This window comes from Tamandua tetradactyla, chromosome 5 (genome assembly GCF_023851605.1).
Source record: "Tamandua tetradactyla isolate mTamTet1 chromosome 5, mTamTet1.pri, whole genome shotgun sequence".
In the NCBI taxonomy this organism is placed as follows: domain Eukaryota; kingdom Metazoa; phylum Chordata; class Mammalia; order Pilosa; family Myrmecophagidae; genus Tamandua; species Tamandua tetradactyla.
This window is the reverse complement of record NC_135331.1, coordinates 24658385-24675134: the sequence shown is the minus strand read 5'-3', so window position 1 is coordinate 24675134 and position 16750 is coordinate 24658385. Positions and strand designations below refer to the sequence as shown.

Below are 16750 nucleotides of genomic sequence, written 5' to 3'. Positions count from 1 at the left end.
ATTGTTTCCTCGCAACCCTTAAAGGAGCCCCAAATCGGTGAGGACAGGGATGGAGCCTGATTTCCATATAATTGCTTGCTCTTGTCAAGCTTCCTGCTAATGAGGAAGCCATGCTGCACACTTGGTTTCTTGGTGATGGGCCATTGCCCATAGGAAGGAGGGAAGGAAGATGTGCTGGTTTACTTATGCAAAGGTTCGTTCACCTTTTTCAAAATGCCAGATTCTGTGCTCGATGCTGGGGTTACCTCCTAGAACTGGATAGGACACTGGGTGTCAGGAATGGATTGTGAGGGTTGAACATGGGTTGTGATTACGAGTCTTAAACACTGCCACACACGTATACATGAGGTGGTCCCTTATATATTTCAGTTTTCTGATGTCTTCTAAAATAATAGCTTCTGGAAAAGCAATTCCTGCAGCAGGGCTAAGGGAATTAGAAGAAAGCCTGAAATTATAGCTTCTTTATTCCATAAATTTAATGTGTAATAACACACCATTTATTGAACATAAATTCAACTGTGGGAGCTGGAAGTCCAACTTGTATAAGGCAGGAGGCAAGATGGGAGGTCCAGTGAAAAGTAGGCTGTCTAAAGTAGAAATAGTCTTTGTGACTGCTGAAATCCTCAGGACTCCCTTTCAAGCCTCCAATGGATGGGATGAGTTCTCCTGCTGCTTCTTGCTAAGGGTGTGTTCTAGTTTGTAGCTGCTGGAATGCAATATACCAGAAATGGAATGACTTTCATAAAGGGGAATTTCATAAGTTGTTAGTTTACAGTTCTAAGGATGAGAAAATGTCCCAATTAAAACAAGTCTATAGAAATGTGCAATCAAAGGCATCCATCTAGGGAAAGATATACCTTGGTTCAAGAAGGCTGATGAAGTTCAGGGTTTCTCTCTCATCTGGAAGGGCACATGGCAAGCAAGGCATCATCTGTTACTTTCTCTCCTGGCTTCCTGTTTCATGAAGCTCCCCGGGATGCATTTTCCTTCTTCATCTCCAAAGCTCACTGGCTTGTGGACTCTGCTTGTAGTGCTGCAGCATTCTCTGCTCTCTCTGAATCTCTTTCTTCAAAATGTTTCCCCTTTTATAGGACTCCAATAACCCAGTCAAGACCCACCCAAATGGGCGAAGATATGTCATCATCTAATCCAGTTTAAGAACCACTCTGGACTAAATCACATCATCCAGGGAGATGACCTGATGACAGTTTCAAACATACAGTATTCAATAGAGATCATTCTACCTTTATGAAATGATATTTTGATTAAAACATGGCTTTTCTAAGGGGCATACTTCCTTTTAATCCAGCACAGGGTGGTCTCCTTGTTGATTGTAGATGTAATCAGCTGTAGATGCAATAACTAACTAAGGATTTAGATCCGTCTGGGAAATACCCTCACAGTAACAATCAGGCTACTATTTTCTTTAACAAATAAGTGGACACCACAACAAATAACTGGACACCATAACCTAGCCAACTTGATACATTAAATTGACCATTTCAGTTTTAGACAAGGATTTCTCAACCTTGTCAGTATTAATACTTTGGGTTGGATACTTCTTTGTTCCAGGGGCTCTCCTTTGTGCTGTAGGATGTAACCTTGGCCTGTACCCACTAAAGGTCACTAGCGTCCCCCAGTTGTGACACTCAAAAGGGTCTCCAATCATTGCCAAATGTCTCCTAGGGTTCAAAATCAACTGGAGTGAGAATTATTGCTCTAGAATGAGCCAAAAATTGAAAGTCTTATTTCCTGGTCATTAGAAGCAATTGTGTTGTCACCAATATTTCAAGTTGTCCTATTGTTTATGCTCTGGGAGCTTACACCCAGGGCCATCTAACCTAGAAAGAGTCAGCCTTTCCTCGGGTTTAGCGTACATGGCATTGAGGATCTGGAACAGGATTCCCCCTCAACTCTAATTTAACTGACCTGGGTGGGACCATTGGTGTTTCTAAAAGGTACCCAGGCACTGCTAATGGAGAGGCACAGCAAGAATCACAGGTATAAACATTCTATATTAGAAGGCTTGCAAAAGTGACTTACTAAAATATGTAGGGTGGTGAGCAGAAGATGGGATGTGTCTATGAAACTGAACTAGCACAATTGCTGGAGTACTCCTGTGGAGCCCAAGGGGCTGTGTCGTGTCATATTATTCCATCTTACACCATGCCTCTGACCCATAAATTCTGAAACTAGTGAATTTACATCGCCATTAAACCAGAGTTTGCTAAGCTGCAATCCACAGGCCAAATTAACATACAGAGATCTTTAACTTGGCTTCATCAAAGCTTTAAATTACCAACATGTTTAAAAATTACCAACATTTCAAAATTGGGAGACAACATAAAAATTCAGAGCTTCAGCTTTGTTGCAAAATTGATAAAACACACTGGCATTGTCACCTGGCAGAAATAAAATGAAATCAAGTAGCGTCATTTGAAAGGCCCCTCAGTAATTCTGTTTTATTAGGGACCCTTTCACCTATACCTGATCCTCTCCTCCTGCTTGGCTCTTACAGGGATTTGAGTTTAAGAATCCTGATCGAAACACTTCGTGGAGTTACAAGAATGTTGGAGATGTTAGGGGAACTCCAACTGGGAAACCCCCTATAGGACTCTTTAGAACCCACTTTACAGACAAGCCTATTGATTAGATAAAGCTTATCATAATCATATCACTATATATTGGCGAATTGATTGATTGCTCCAATCATTAAGCCAACCAGATTTATCTTTGGTATTGATTGAATCATTTATTCATGCAAGGGATAGAATAGGAAGTAGACTGAGGGTCATGGAAGGGCAGAGGTCAAGGATAAGGTTGATGTTGCTTACATCCACTGTACTATGCAGATGAAACAGAGAGAAAGGTGAAAGTTAAATTTGGGAGATATAGAGAGTTGCTCAAACAAATGGACTCAGAGTTGGAATTGCTGTTGCATTTTTAAAAATATTTTTATTGATAAATCTTCGTACACATGCAGTCTATACATGGTGTATAATCAGTGGCTCACAACATCATCACATAGTTTTGTACTCATCACCATTATCATTTTTTAGAACATTTGCCTCATTCCAGAAAAAGAAAAAGAAAAAAAGAAAAAACTCATACATACTCTTACCCCTTCATCTCATTTACCAATAGTATTTCAATCTACCCAATTTATTTAATCCTTTATCCCCTGTTTTAGTTGGTTAGCTGCTGGAATGCAATATAACAGAAATGGAATGACTTTTAAAAAGGGGAATTTATCAAGTTGAAAGTTGAAAGTTCTAAGGCTTGGAAAATGTCCAGATTAAGGCAAGGCTATGAAAAATGTCCAAATTAAGGCACCAACAAGAGGTTACCTTCACTCAAGAGAGGCTGATGAAGTTCAGGGTTTTTCTTTCAGCTGGAAAGGCACATGGCAAACATGGCGACTTCTGCTAACTTTCTCTCCAGGCTTCTTGTCTCATGAAGCTCCCCTGGGAGCATTTTCCTTCTTCATCTCCAAAGGTCTCTGATGGCCTGGGCTCTAAAGCTTTTTCCAAAATGGTTCCCACATAAAAAAACTCCAGTAAGCAACCCCACCTGAAAGGGTGGAGACACATCTCCATGGAAACCATCTAACTGAAGTTACCACCCACAATTGGGTGGGTCGCATCTCCATGGCAACAATGAAAAAGCTCCCAGCCAGAAATACTGAATGAGGATTAAAGAACTTGGATTTTCTGGGGTACAACAACAGATTCAAACCAGCCCAGGGGGTATCTTTTTTTCCAAACGAATGAATGAGTCCCTGACTTCTCGCCCTAGCCTTAATTCTTCCAGTTTTGTGAGCAATTGAGTCTGCCATTGAGTCATATTAATTAAGCTCATAAAGCCAAAGAGCCAGGCAGGATTATCTGGTTGGAGATTCAGGAATGTAACTCGATTTTGCTTTTCAGTTGGAAGCTAGGAGCTGAAAGGGGAAAGTGTGAACATAGAGTTGTAAAGAGCTTCCCGGGAGCCAAAGGAGGGGCCTGGGTCCCAACCCGCCATTGTCATCCTGCGGTCTGTCCTTAGTGAGGTCAGAGCAGACAGCACCCTGCTAGCTGTGCCTGAGCTGGTGGGTAAGGACCTCAGTCTCATAAAGTGTTCCACAGCATATTTTCAAGAGTGGTGCTTTTGTTGTGGATGTGAACTATTTATTCCCTGATCTTCATCCCAAAATGCTTATCCTAATATACATTAAAAGAGATAGGCATTAAACTGTACATCTCAAAGCTAGTGTTGTCGTCTCTGACAGCCACATGATATCTAATTGTTACACTGCTGCTCGTTTCTCATTCCAATTCTTTTTTTTTTTTTTTTTTTCACTGTTTAAGGAATTTTTATTAAAGCAAGAATTTTATAATCCAAATCACGTTTCCTTGCTCAGTTGTCAATTCTGTTATCTTAAACAGAAGTGACATTCTGAGCTATTCCACAGTAAAGAATTACAAAATTAAAGAAAGGAATGCTTTAAATTTTTGTACTTTGCTGAAAATTCTTTATCCCAGGGTCTATAAAACATTAATTTGTTTTTATATTTTACTATTTTTTTGTGGGTTTTTTTGTTGTTTTTAAATCAATAAGTAATCTAGGACTAGCATATTTGCTAGACCTGGCATTTGCTCGGTACATAAGGTTCAAAGTTTCCTTTCCTTTTTTTATTTATTTTATATTTTGCAATGTTTTTTTCCACAATATTTAAGTTTTTCGATGTTTAGATATTTTTCTCCGGTGAAGCACAAGTTTCTTTTCGTGGTCCCTGATCAATTTTAAACAGTTGGAACCCCAGTGGCACTGTTAACTGCTTTCTGGGCAGCCTCTTTAGCTTGGTGGGCTTGTAATACAGCTACAGCTTCGTCAACCTTAGAACGGAGTGACTCTGGAGACTCAAGCATATGAAGAAGTTCCGAATTATCAATCTCCAACAACATGCCAGTGATTTTACCAGCAAGGGTAGGGTGCATGGCTTGAATAAGGGGAAAGAGCCGTTCACCCAACATCTGCTTTTGCTCTTGAGGAGGGGCAGATGCCAACATGGAAGCAGTCAAAGGTTCCTGACCTTGTACATGAACAGCGGGCTGCTGCATGGTAACTTGTGGCTGTGCATTAAGATGTTGTTGTGGATTGCGAACTCCTGCAGCATATTTATACTGTGGAACAGTGCGGACAGCAGGAGTAGCTGCAGCAGCAGCAGCTGCAGGACGTGGACCCATTGTCTGTGTTGATGTATTAGCAACACGTTGTGTTGACATGACTCGTGGAACCTGTGAAGAAGCTGGTCGCATAGTACTAAATGGTGGTCTAGGAGCGGCTGGGCGGATAGCACCGGGCATATTCTGGAATGGATGAGGTCTGGCACCCTGAGCAGTCCAGCGAGGACTTGGTCTTAGTTGAGCAATTTGGCTAGGAGGATAGTATGCAGCACGGTTCTGAGTCTGTGGGATAGCTGCCATGAAGTAACCTGAAGGAGGGGCTGGCTGGTAGGGGTTGATTACAGGGTTCGGCACAGCTCTTACACTTGCCATTCTCTGCATATACTGGTTAGTGAGGTGAGCCTGGCGCTCTTCTTTGCGCTGAGCTAAAGCTACATACAATGGCTTGGTGGCCACAATTCTACCATTCATTTCGGTAACTGCTTTAGTGGCTTCTTCTGGGGAGGAGAAACATACAAAACCAAACCCTTTGCTGCGACCACCCTCCATCATAACCTTTGCACTAGTGATTGTACCAAATGGAGAAAACTCTTTCCGAAGACGCTCATCATCAATACCATCATCAAGGTTTTTCACATAAAGGTTAACACCCTGGTATCTGGTGATCCGATCTTGCTTCATCTGTTCAAATTTGCGCTTAAGTTCTGTCTGTCGTTCCACCTTTTTCTGAGCTCTACCAACATAAATTTGTTTTCCATTGAGCTCCTTTCCATTCATCTCATCCACAGCTTTCTGTGCATCTTCATGCCTTTCGAAGCTCACAAATCCAAAACCTTTGGATTTTCCACTTTCATCAGTCATTACTTTCACACTTAAGGCAGGTCCAAACTTGCCAAAGAGATCCTTAAGGCGCTCATCATCCATGTCTTCTCCAAAATTCTTGATGTAAACATTGGTGAACTCTTTAGCCCTAGCTCCAAGTTCGGCTTCTCGTTCTTTACGAGACTTAAATCGTCCAACAAATACTTTGCGATCATTTAGAAGCATCCCATTCATTTTTTCAATAGCTCTTTCAGCTGCTTCCTGTGTCTCAAAATGTACAAATCCATAGCCCTTGGAACCATTTTCATCACAAACCACCTTACATGAAAGGATGTTACCAAAAGCAGAAAATGTATCATACAGTGCTTTATTATCAATAGATTTGTCCAAATTTTTAATGAATATGTTGCCCACTCCACTTTTGCGAAGCGATGGATCACGCTGAGACCACATGATGCGTACTGGCTTGCCCTTTATAACATCAAAATTCATGGTGTCCAAAGCACGTTCCGCGTCTGCTGGCTGCTGGAAGTTCACATACGCGTAGCCCAAGGAGCAGCGGGTGATCATGTCCCTGCAGACCCGGATGGAGAGGATGGGCCCGGCCGGGCTGAACTTCTCGTAGAGCATCGCCTCGGTCACGTCGGGGTGTAGGTCCCCCACGTAGAGCGAGGCCATGGGGTAGCTGGGGGCGCTGGGGTTCATCTCGGCACGGCTGCCCGCAGGGCCAGAGGCCGCGACCTTTCCGTGAGAGGAGAGCGAGTGCTGGGGCCAGGGGCCGGGCCGGGGCCAGGGGCCGGAGCCGGGGGGAGAGGAGCGGGGGCAAGCGCAGAGGGACAAAAATCAACCGGAATCGAAAACTACTCAACGGACGCAGAACGGGGTCGATCCCCTGCCGCTGGCTGCTGGCTAGGAAGCCCGGGTGGCGGTGTCGGGTCGGGCAGCGGGAAGGCCTCGGTCTCCTGTTTCCTTCTTGGAGCTGCTGCGGGGCCGCGGGCGGGCGGGCGGGTCGGTCTCGGCTGCTTCACCGGGTTATTTTATAAAAGAGGAAGGAAAAAAAAATAAAAGTCTCCGGCGGGGGAGACGCGGATTTTTTGTAAATTTTTTTTGGGTTTTTTAAAAGATTTTTTTAGATTTTTTTTGGATTTTTTAATAATAAATGTGTGTTCCGAGCCCGGAGCACACACTCCGCACTCTCAGCACTAACCGCCGGGGAGAAGGGGCCCAATTCTTTTTTAATGAAAAATAATGCACCCATTTTCTGGCTGCCCGTAAATCCTTCCCAGCCTGGTTATCTGCTGGAACACATAGAATGTTGACTCTGCTGGGCCACATCATTCTTCCACCCCATTCCCAATGGTTTAGCTCCTTGAGTAATCATCAGAAACTTCTCCCTAAAAGGGTGGGGCCAGCTTGCAGGCTTATCTGGACTCACTTGCTACTGGTATTAGTGGAATGGGGCGGTGGTTGTCTTCTCACTTTCTAGGGGCTTGATGAGACACTCTCCTGGTTGGAGTACCAGAGTGGATTTGGGATAAACTGAGGGCACCCCAACCACCACCCACCCCAATTGTGAGAACAGTAACTTTGGCCCTGAGTCGGTTCCTCTGGGAATGGAGAAGATGAGATTGTTCGTGCTTGGCCTTGAAGGACGTCTTGTTCCCTGGGTGTTTCCTCAGGATTCTTTTCAAAGCAGATTCATCAGGATGAGCAGCCAGGCCCCACCCAGGCTCCTGGAACTGGCCTGTGAGAGCCTGCTAAGGGACAAGGCCTTGGCCATCTCAGTGCTGGAGGAGCTGCCTACCGAGCTCTTCCCACCGCTGTTCACAGCAGCCTTCACTGGGAGACACTGTGAGGCCCTCAGGGCCCTGGTGCAAGCCTGGCCCTTTGCCTGCCTCCCATTGGGGGCCCTAGTGACGGAACAGCGGATTCACCGGGAGACCATACAGGCTGCGTTTGCTGGGATCGATGGCCTGCTTGCCCAGAAGGTTCGCCCCAGGTGAGTGTGATCAAGGTCACCTGGTAGGGCCAGGGGAGTCAGCATGACAGGTGGGTTAGAGAGGATCAGGGTGGATCCCAGACTCTTAGGTGTCATGAGGAAGCTTGAGGAGGCCTGGGGCCGTTGCTCGGCTCACTTAGGAGAAGGGCTTCCGGAAATAGAAAGCTAATAAAAGTGCAGAGCTGACAGAGGAAACATGCAGCCCCCTCCTCCCAGGGGTACTTAAAGGTTCTGGAACTGGGCACGTGGAGGAGGAGGAGGGGGAAGGAAACAGCTGCTATCCGGTATATGGGATTAAAAGTGCCTATCAGATCTCCGGTCCTTGCCTAAATCCTGACCCGAATAGTCTTCTTCTGAATTGATCTTGAAGTGTCTCAGCCAATCATCTGTTACCCCCACAGGAGATGGAAACTACAGGTGCTGGATTTACGGAAGCATGCTCATCAGGACTTCTGGAACGTTTGGTCTGGATCTGCACCCCGTATGTTCTCACTGACAGAGCCAGGGACAGCCAAGCCCATGACTAAGAGGCAGAAAGTGGAGGAGAAGCAGCCTTCCGCTCCACTGGAGGTGCTCCTGGACCTTTGCCTCAGTGAGAGCACCCCTGACCAATTCCTCACCTACCTCATTAAGAAGGTCCAGCAGAGGAATGATTTACACCTGTGCTGTAAGAAACTCAAGATTTTTGCCATGCCGATACAGAATATCAGGAAGATCCTGAAGGTGGTGGAGCTGGAGTCAATCCAGAATTTGGAAGTGAACTGCACCTGGAAACTGTCCACCCTGGGGAGGTTTGCTCCTCACATGGGCCAGATGGTGAACCTGCGCAGGCTCCTCCTGTCCCACATCCACGTGTCTTCTGATATGACTCCAGCGATGGAAGAGCAGTATGTTAGCCTGTTCACCTCCCAGTTACTCCATCTGCAGCATTTACATGTCCTCCATTTGGACTCTGTCTGCTTTCTGGAAGGTCGCTTGGACCAGGTTCTCAGGTGAGGAGTGGCGAGGCCTTTCTGTGAACCAGAGCCAAGCCGTCTTCATTTCTTTACATAATAACAGGCATTGATTGTGTGTGCTTGCTGGCAGCTATGTTCAGGAGATTCTTTCTTCGCATTGTCTTCTTCAATAATGTCTATAATAAAGTGGGGTAGCTGCTTACAGGACAGAAACTATGTTAGGAACTCTATGATGACCATCTGGGCCTAGCCAGGGAAGACTTGATAATTCTGCTTTAGGAAGTAATGTCTAAGTTAAGATGAAAATAGGAGAAGAGGGAACGGGGGAAAGCCCAGCTAATGAAAAGTGTCAAAATGTAAGCTCTGCATTCACCAGCTCTGTAAACAGGAGTCACCTCCTGCAAACTTCCCTGACTGTAAAAGGGTTGCCTTGTGCTCCTAACAAGTTATTGTATGGGCAATGTGTGATTCTTCAGGTGTGGGTGAAGGAGCAAGTGCTGGAAATTATAAAAGATGATAGTTGCTTTGCCCATGACACAGGGCTATAGGCAAACCCCTGAAGCCCTGCAGCCTCAGCTGATGTGAACAGACCATGCTCAGGTTTCTCCTTTATGCTTGTCTGCCAGGAGCCTCATCTGGCACAGATATGGGTGGCTGGGCCCAAGCAGTGGCCCTAAGGACGCTGAGTTGGAAATTACTTTCAGTCTTGTCTCCCAGTAATAACATCCAGTTGTGCCACCTGTTGATAGACGCATCATGTCAGTGTCCTCTGAGCATGTTTCATTGTTATCTTGATTCATTCTCACAGCAAGTCAGTGGGGTAAGGAGGATAGATATATGGCTCTGTCTTGAGAGCTGAAGAAAGGGATCAGTAGAGATTACATTCACTTGACCCAGTCACAGGACAATTAAAGTCATGGGGAAATTTCCACCTAAGATCAGACTGCCTTAAATACCCATAAGCCGCATGTGGCATGCCAAGTGCTGACCACCATCAGATGGTGAGAATGGCTGGGCTTGAGGATAACTGTCGTTTTCCCAAACAAGTTCTTTGTGGACAGACGGTATGTCTGCCCAAGGTCTTTCCTCAGCACCCTCTAGCTACCATGACCATTCCCCAGAACTAATTCTCTCTGTGTGTTTCTCCCCAGGTGTGTGAAGACCTCTTTGGAGACCCTGTCCATCACTAACTGCCTGCTGTTGGAATCAGACCTGATGCATCTGTCCCTCTGCCCAAATGTCGGTCAGCTGAAGAATCTGAGTCTGAGTGGTGTCAGCCTGACCAACATGAGTCCTGGGCCCCTCAAGTTTCTGTTGGAGAGAGCCTCATCCACCCTCCGGGATCTGGCTCTAGATGAGTGTGGGATCATGGATTCCCAGTTCAGCGCCCTCCTTCCTGCCCTGGGCCACTGTTCCCAACTGAAGACCCTCAGCTTCTGTGGAAACCCCATCTCCACAGCTGTCCTAGAGGACTTGCTGAGGCTCACGGTGGGGCTGAGCAAGTTAAGCCATGTTCTGTATCCTGATCCTTTAGAGAGCTATGAAGACACCGACGGGACTCCCCACCCAGGGCGACTTGCCCAGCTCCACGTCAAGCTGAGGCAGATGCTGCAGGAGGCCGGGCGGCCCAGCATGATCTGGTCCCGGGCCAACTCCTGTCCTCGCTGTGGCAACAGGACCTTTTATGACCCAGGACCCCTCTTATGCCCCTGTTACCTGCCTGTCTAACTGGGGTGCACACACCAAAGCCTTGATTCTCTATGCCTGGAAACTGAAACCTAGGACACAATTCATAAAGAAATACAGAGATTGCATTTTCAGACCATCATTCAGTGGGAACAAGAAAAGGGAATGGTGATTGGGGTGGGGTGGGGCTGCTGTGTTGGATGGGCCTTTCCAGGGACATGTGTCCCGCAGAATCAGAAATATGAATCAGACTTTCTAGAGAGGGATTGGGGCTTGAGGGGTACAGCTGGGAGTTATTCTTGCATGGATGTTCGTAAAGAAACAGTTAAAAATAAAGGAAATTTGATTGTAAACCATCTGGTATTCCCCAATGTATATTTATCTGTTTTTCCAGTTTAAAACTTCAGTATAGGCAGCCATAGTAATATTAGATAAAATGAATTCCTGAAATTGAAAAAAAAAAAAAAAACCCTCAGGAATCTCCAGTTAACTGATTTAATAAAATGGACTTGCATATCTATGATGTTTAGAAGCTCAGACAAGATTTGGCTCCAAGAGCTCACAGCAGCAGCATCATCCACATTTGTTTCTTCCCTGTGAGGCATCTTTTACTGCCTCACTTTTTTCTGGGGTTGTTCAGTAGGTCAGTGGATACAAGGTATGTGCTCAAGGTTCTGGAATATACTTAGTGGCCAATAGTGAGTACCCAGTAAAGTGTCCTTGACAGTGGTCCTCGCCACCAGTTCGCTGAGACCCCGGACCTGAGCACTCCTAACAGTTCAGCAATGCATCCATAGGTCTCAGGCCCTGGCTGAGGCCTGAAAATGCAAGAGCTGGGGGGTTTCATGTCAGCCAGGCTAGCTCCAGTGCGTGCTGTACCTGTCAGATCTCTGCTAGCTGCTCACTCTCGTGGCCCTGAGGAGTGAAGGCATAACTTTATTCTAGTGCACAGCCTATCCAATTCTGTAACTTCCTTTGGTGAGATGGATCTGTGTTTTTATCGTTTTACCCTTGGGTGATGATGCATAAGCTCCACTTTCTTCTTAGGTCAACTACCCTAACGTTTTAGTTGAGGTGTAGAGAATTGTTTCCTCGCAACCCTTCAAGGAGCCCCAAATCGGTGAGGACAGGGATGGAGCCTGATTTCCATATAATTGCTTGCTCTTGTCAAGCTTCCTGCTAATGAGGAAGCCATGCTGCACACTTGGTTTCTTGGTGATGGGCCATTGCCCATAGGAAGGAAGAAAGGAAGATGTGCTGGTTTACTTATGCAAAGGTTCGTTCACCTTTTTCAAAATGCCAGATTCTGTGCTCGATGCTGGGGTTACCTCCTAGAACTGGATAGGACACTGGGTGTCAGGAATGGATTGTGAGGGTTGAACATGGGTTGTGATTACGAGTCTTAAACACTGCCACACACGTATACATGAGGTGGTCCCTTATATATTTCAGTTTTCTGAAGTCTTCTAAAATAATAGCTTCTGGAAAAGCAATTCCTGCAGCAGGGCTAAGGGAATTAGAAGAAAGCCTGAAATTATAGCTTCTTTATTCCATAAATTTAATGTGTAATAACACACCATTTATTGAACATAAATTCAACCGTGGGAGCTGGGAAGTCCGACTTGTATAAGGCAGGAGGCAAGATGGGAGATCCAGTGAAAAGTAGGCTGTCTAAAGTAGAAATAGTCTTTGTGACTGCTGAAATCCTCAGTTCTCTCTTTTAGGACTCCACCGGGTGGGATGAGTTCTCCTGCTCTTCTTGCTAAGTGTGGTCTCCTTGTTGATTGTAGATGTAATCAACTGTAGATGCAATAACTAACTAAGGATTTAGATCCGTCTGGGAAATACCCTCACAGTAACAATCAGGCTACTATTTGCTTTAAAAAATAAGTGGACACCACAACAAATAACTGGACACCATAATCTAGCCAAAATTAATACATTAAATTAACCATTTCAGTTTTAGACAAGGATTTCTCAACCTTGTCAGTATTAATACTTTGGTCTGGATATTTCCTTGTTCCAGGGGCTGTCCTTTGTGCTGTAGGATGTAACCTTGGCCTGTACCCACTAAAAGTCAGTGGTGTCCCCCAGTTGTGACACTCAAAAGGGTCTCCAATCATTGCCAAATGTCCCCTAGGGGTCAAAATCATCTGGGGTGAGAATTATTGCTCTAGAATGAGCCAAAAATTGAAAGTCTTATTTCCTGGTCATTAGAAGCAATTGTGTTGTCACCAATATTTCAAATTGTCCTATGTGTATGTTCTGAGAGCTTACACCCTGGGCCATCTAACCTAGAAAGAGTCAGCCTTTCCTTGGGTTTAGTATACATGGCCTTGAGGATCAGCTCTAATTTAATTGACCTGGGATGGGACTTTAGTGTTTCGAAAAGCTACCCAGGCATTGCTAATGGGGAGGCAGAACAAGAACCACAGATATAAACATTCTATATTAGAAGTCTTGCAAAAGCGGCTTACTAAAATATGTAGGGTGGTGAGCAGAAGATGGGATGTGCCCATGAAACTGAGCTAGCGCAATTGCTGGAGTACTCCTGTGGAGCCGGAGGCGCTGCACCCTGCCACATCCTTCCATCTTACACAATGCCTCTGACCCATATGTTCTGAAACTAGTGAATTATAACATTTACATCGCCATTAAACCCGAGTTTGCTAAGCTGCAATCCACAGGCCAAGTTAACATACAGAGATCTTTATCTTGGCTTCATCATAGTTTTAAATTACGAAACATGTTTAAAAATTACTAATGCTTCAAAATTGGAAGACAACATAAAAATTCAGACCTTCAACCTTGTTGCAAAATTGATCCACAACACTGGCATTGTCACCTGGCAGAAATAAAATGAAATCAAGTAGCATCCTTTGAATGGCCCCTCAGTAATTCTGTCTTCTTCGGGCCTCTTTCTCCTATACCTGATTCTCTCCTTCTTGCTTGGCTCTTACAGGGCTTGGAGTTTACGAATCCTGATCAAAACACTCCGTGGAGTTACAAGAATGTTGGAGATGTTAGGGGAACTCCAACTGGGAAACCCCCTATAGGACTCTTTAGAATCCACCTTACAAACAAGCCTATTGATTAGATAAAGCTTATCATAATCATATCATTATATGTTGCCCAATTGATTGATTGCTCCAAATCATTAAGCCAACCAGATTTATCTTTTGGTATTGATTGAATCATTTATTCATTCAAGGGATAGAACAGGAAGTGGAGTGAGGGTCATGGAAGGGCAGAGGTCAAGGATAAGGTTGATGTTGCTTACATCCACTGTACTATGCAGATGAAACAGAGAGAAAGGTGAAAGTTAATTTTGAGAGATACAGGGAGGTACTCAATCAAATGGACTGAGAGTTGGAATTGCTGTTGTATTTTTTTAAAATATTTTTATTGATAAATCTTTGCACACATGCAGTCTATACATGGTGTACAATCAGTGGCTCACAACATCATCACATAGTTTTGTACTCATCACCATGATCATTTTTTAGAACATTTGCCTCATTCTAGAAAGAGAAATAAAAAGAAAAAAAGAAAAAACTCATACATACCCTAACCCCTTCATCTCATTTACCAATAGTATTTCAATCTACCCAATTTATTTAATTCCTTATCCCCTGTTCTAGTTGGCTAGCTGCTGGAATGCAATATACCAGAAATGGAATGACTTTTAAAAAGGGGAATTTAATAAGTTGCAAGTATACAGTTCTAAGGACGAGATAATGTCCCAACTACAGCAAGTTTATAGAAATATCCAATCAAAGCTATCCAGGGAAAGATGCCTTGGTTCAAGAAGGCCAATGAAATTCAGGGTTTTCTCTCTCATCTGAGAAGGCACATGTTGAACATATTCACGGTTTCTCTCTCAGTTGAAAAGGCACATGGTAAACACGATGTCATCTGCTAGCTTTCCCTCTTGGCTTCCTGTTTCATGAAGCTCCCCGTGAGGCATTTTCTTCTTCATCTCCAAAGGCCGCTGGCTTGTGGTCTTGCATGGCTATGTCGTTCTTCTCTTATCCCCCTTATTATTTATTTATTTTTTATCCGTGTGTTTTTACTCATCTCTCCACACCCTGGATAAAAGGAGTAGCAGACACAAGGTTTTCAGAATCACACAGTCACATTGTAAGAGCTATATCATTATACAAATGTCTTTAAGAATCCAGACCACTGGAACACAGCTCAGCGGTTTCAGGTACTTCCTCCAGCCACTCCAATCCACCATAAATTTAAAAAGGGTATCTATATAGTGCATAAGAATAAGTTCCAGAAACCTCTGGACTGTGTTTGAAATCTCTCAGCCACTGACACTTTATTTTGTCTCATTTCTCTCTTCCTCCTTTTGGTCAAGAAGGTTTTCTCAGTCACTAAATGCCAGGTCCTGGCTCATCCCAGGATTTCTGTCCCACGTTGCAGGGAGATTTATACCCTTGGGACTCATGTCCCATGTAGAGGGGAGGGCAGTGAGTTCACCTGCTGGTTTGGCTTAGAGAGAGAGGCCACATCTGAGTAACAAAAGAGGTTCTCTTAGGCATAATTTGAAGAAGACTTAGCCTATCCTTTGGAGGAATAAGTTTCATAGGGGTGAACCCCAAGATCAAGGACTCAGCCTCCTGATTTGTTTGTCCGCACTGCTTACAGAGAATATCAGAAATTTTCCAAATGGGGATGTTGAATATTTCCCCCTTTCTCCCCATTTCCTCAATTGGACTTCACAAATACTTCTTAATTCACTGCCCAAATTATTCTGGCATATATTGGGGCATCACACTAACCTGGAAAAACCAACAAAATCTCATGCTTATTTAAGATTCCATGTACTTAAGATGTTCAAACAAACTGGCCATACCAGTTAAGTAAGGCAATGTGCTACCCCAAATATAAATTTTGTGGAATTACTGTTTTGAGACAGCTATGTCAAAGGAAGAAATGAAGGAGAGAAGGAAGGGACAGAATGTGAATACTAGAAGAGAGAATTTTCTGAGAATAAAGGCCCAGAGGTACAGATATTCCTTGGCCTATAAAGGACAACAAGTAATACAAAAATATCCAATATCCAAAAAGATAAAATTCACAATATCTGGAATCTAATAAACAATTACCAGAGAGGCAAGGAAACAAGGAAGTACAATTCATAATGAGAAAAAGCAGTCAATAGAAATAGGCTCCGAATATCACAGATGATAGAACTAGTGGACATGGCCACAAAAACAGCATTTTTTTTTTCAGTGCATGGTCCGAGAATTGAACGTGGGTCTCCCACATGGAAGGTGAGCATTCTACCACTGAAACACCCGTGCACCCAAAAGCAGCTGTTTTAACTGTAGTATAACTATACATAGAGGAAAAATTGAGCATGTTAAGCAGAGAGATGGAAAATACAAAATAAAGTCTCCAATCATTATAGAGATGAAAACTACCATATCTGAGACGAGGAATACACTGAATGGATTAGCAGAGGGTCAGATTAGACTCTGCAGAGGAAAAGATTAGTGAACTGGAAGACATAGCAAAAGAAACTCCCCAAAACAGGAAGAACAGCAACAACAACAAGACTGGAAAAGAAAATGACTAGAACATCAATGAGCTGTGGAGCAACTTTTAGCAGCTCAACAGTATGTTTAGTTGAAGGCCCTGAAGTGTTGCTTCCATGGGACTGGAGCACGAAGGACATTAAGGAATGATGAGAAAGAAAGATGGGATCAGGGGGTCTGAAGATCAGTGATAACAAACAACAGACAATTTTATTCTTAACCTGATCCAGCCTATATACTACAGGGTGACAAAAAGGCATGCATACATTTCCTGAGGAATCAGAGTGCTTAATTTTCAGTGCTCTCTTCTTTCATACTTAACATAACCATTTGGGGTAGACATTCTCTTCTTTCCAGGCTGCTCTACATAACAATCTCCACAGTTTACTGCTGCCACCACCCTGACACCAGCTGCTCCCAACAAATTCTGCAGGTCTTGTTTTAACCCTTGGTCCTACACTGAAGGAGAGGAGAAACAGAAAGTGTAAGGGCAATAAAAAAATGTATATTTAACATAACCATGGCCGAAGAGATTTCAAATTTGATGAAAACTAATCACTTCTTTTTTCTTTG

General features: G+C 44.0%; 1 protein-coding gene and 1 pseudogene across 1 annotated transcript; one reads left to right on the top strand and one right to left on the bottom strand.

Moving 5' to 3' along the window:
• Nucleotides 1-4538: 4538 nt before the first annotated feature.
• Nucleotides 4539-6766, bottom strand: LOC143683797 (polyadenylate-binding protein 1 pseudogene; annotated as a pseudogene).
• A 502-nt stretch (nt 6767-7268) lies between these two features.
• LOC143682304 (melanoma antigen preferentially expressed in tumors-like) lies at nt 7269-10984 on the top strand. The gene is made up of 3 exons (XM_077159108.1): nt 7269-7986; nt 8388-8978; nt 10094-10984. Exons 1-3 carry the CDS (start codon nt 7601-7603, stop codon nt 10668-10670), a joined length of 1554 nt encoding a protein of 517 aa, XP_077015223.1. The 5' UTR covers nt 7269-7600; the 3' UTR covers nt 10671-10984.
• The last annotated feature ends 5766 nt before the right edge of the window (nt 10985-16750 follow it).

Excerpts from the sequence above, each read along its gene's own strand:
- LOC143682304 (XM_077159108.1), top strand. The coding sequence starts at position 7,601 with ATGGAGAAGATGAGATTGTTCGTGCTTGGCCTTGAAGGACGTCTTGTT. Across the intron at positions 7,987-8,387 it reads GCCCAGAAGGTTCGCCCCAG|GAGATGGAAACTACAGGTGC; the intron begins GTGAGTGTGATC and ends TTACCCCCACAG. Across the intron at positions 8,979-10,093 it reads CGCTTGGACCAGGTTCTCAG|GTGTGTGAAGACCTCTTTGG; the intron begins GTGAGGAGTGGC and ends GTTTCTCCCCAG.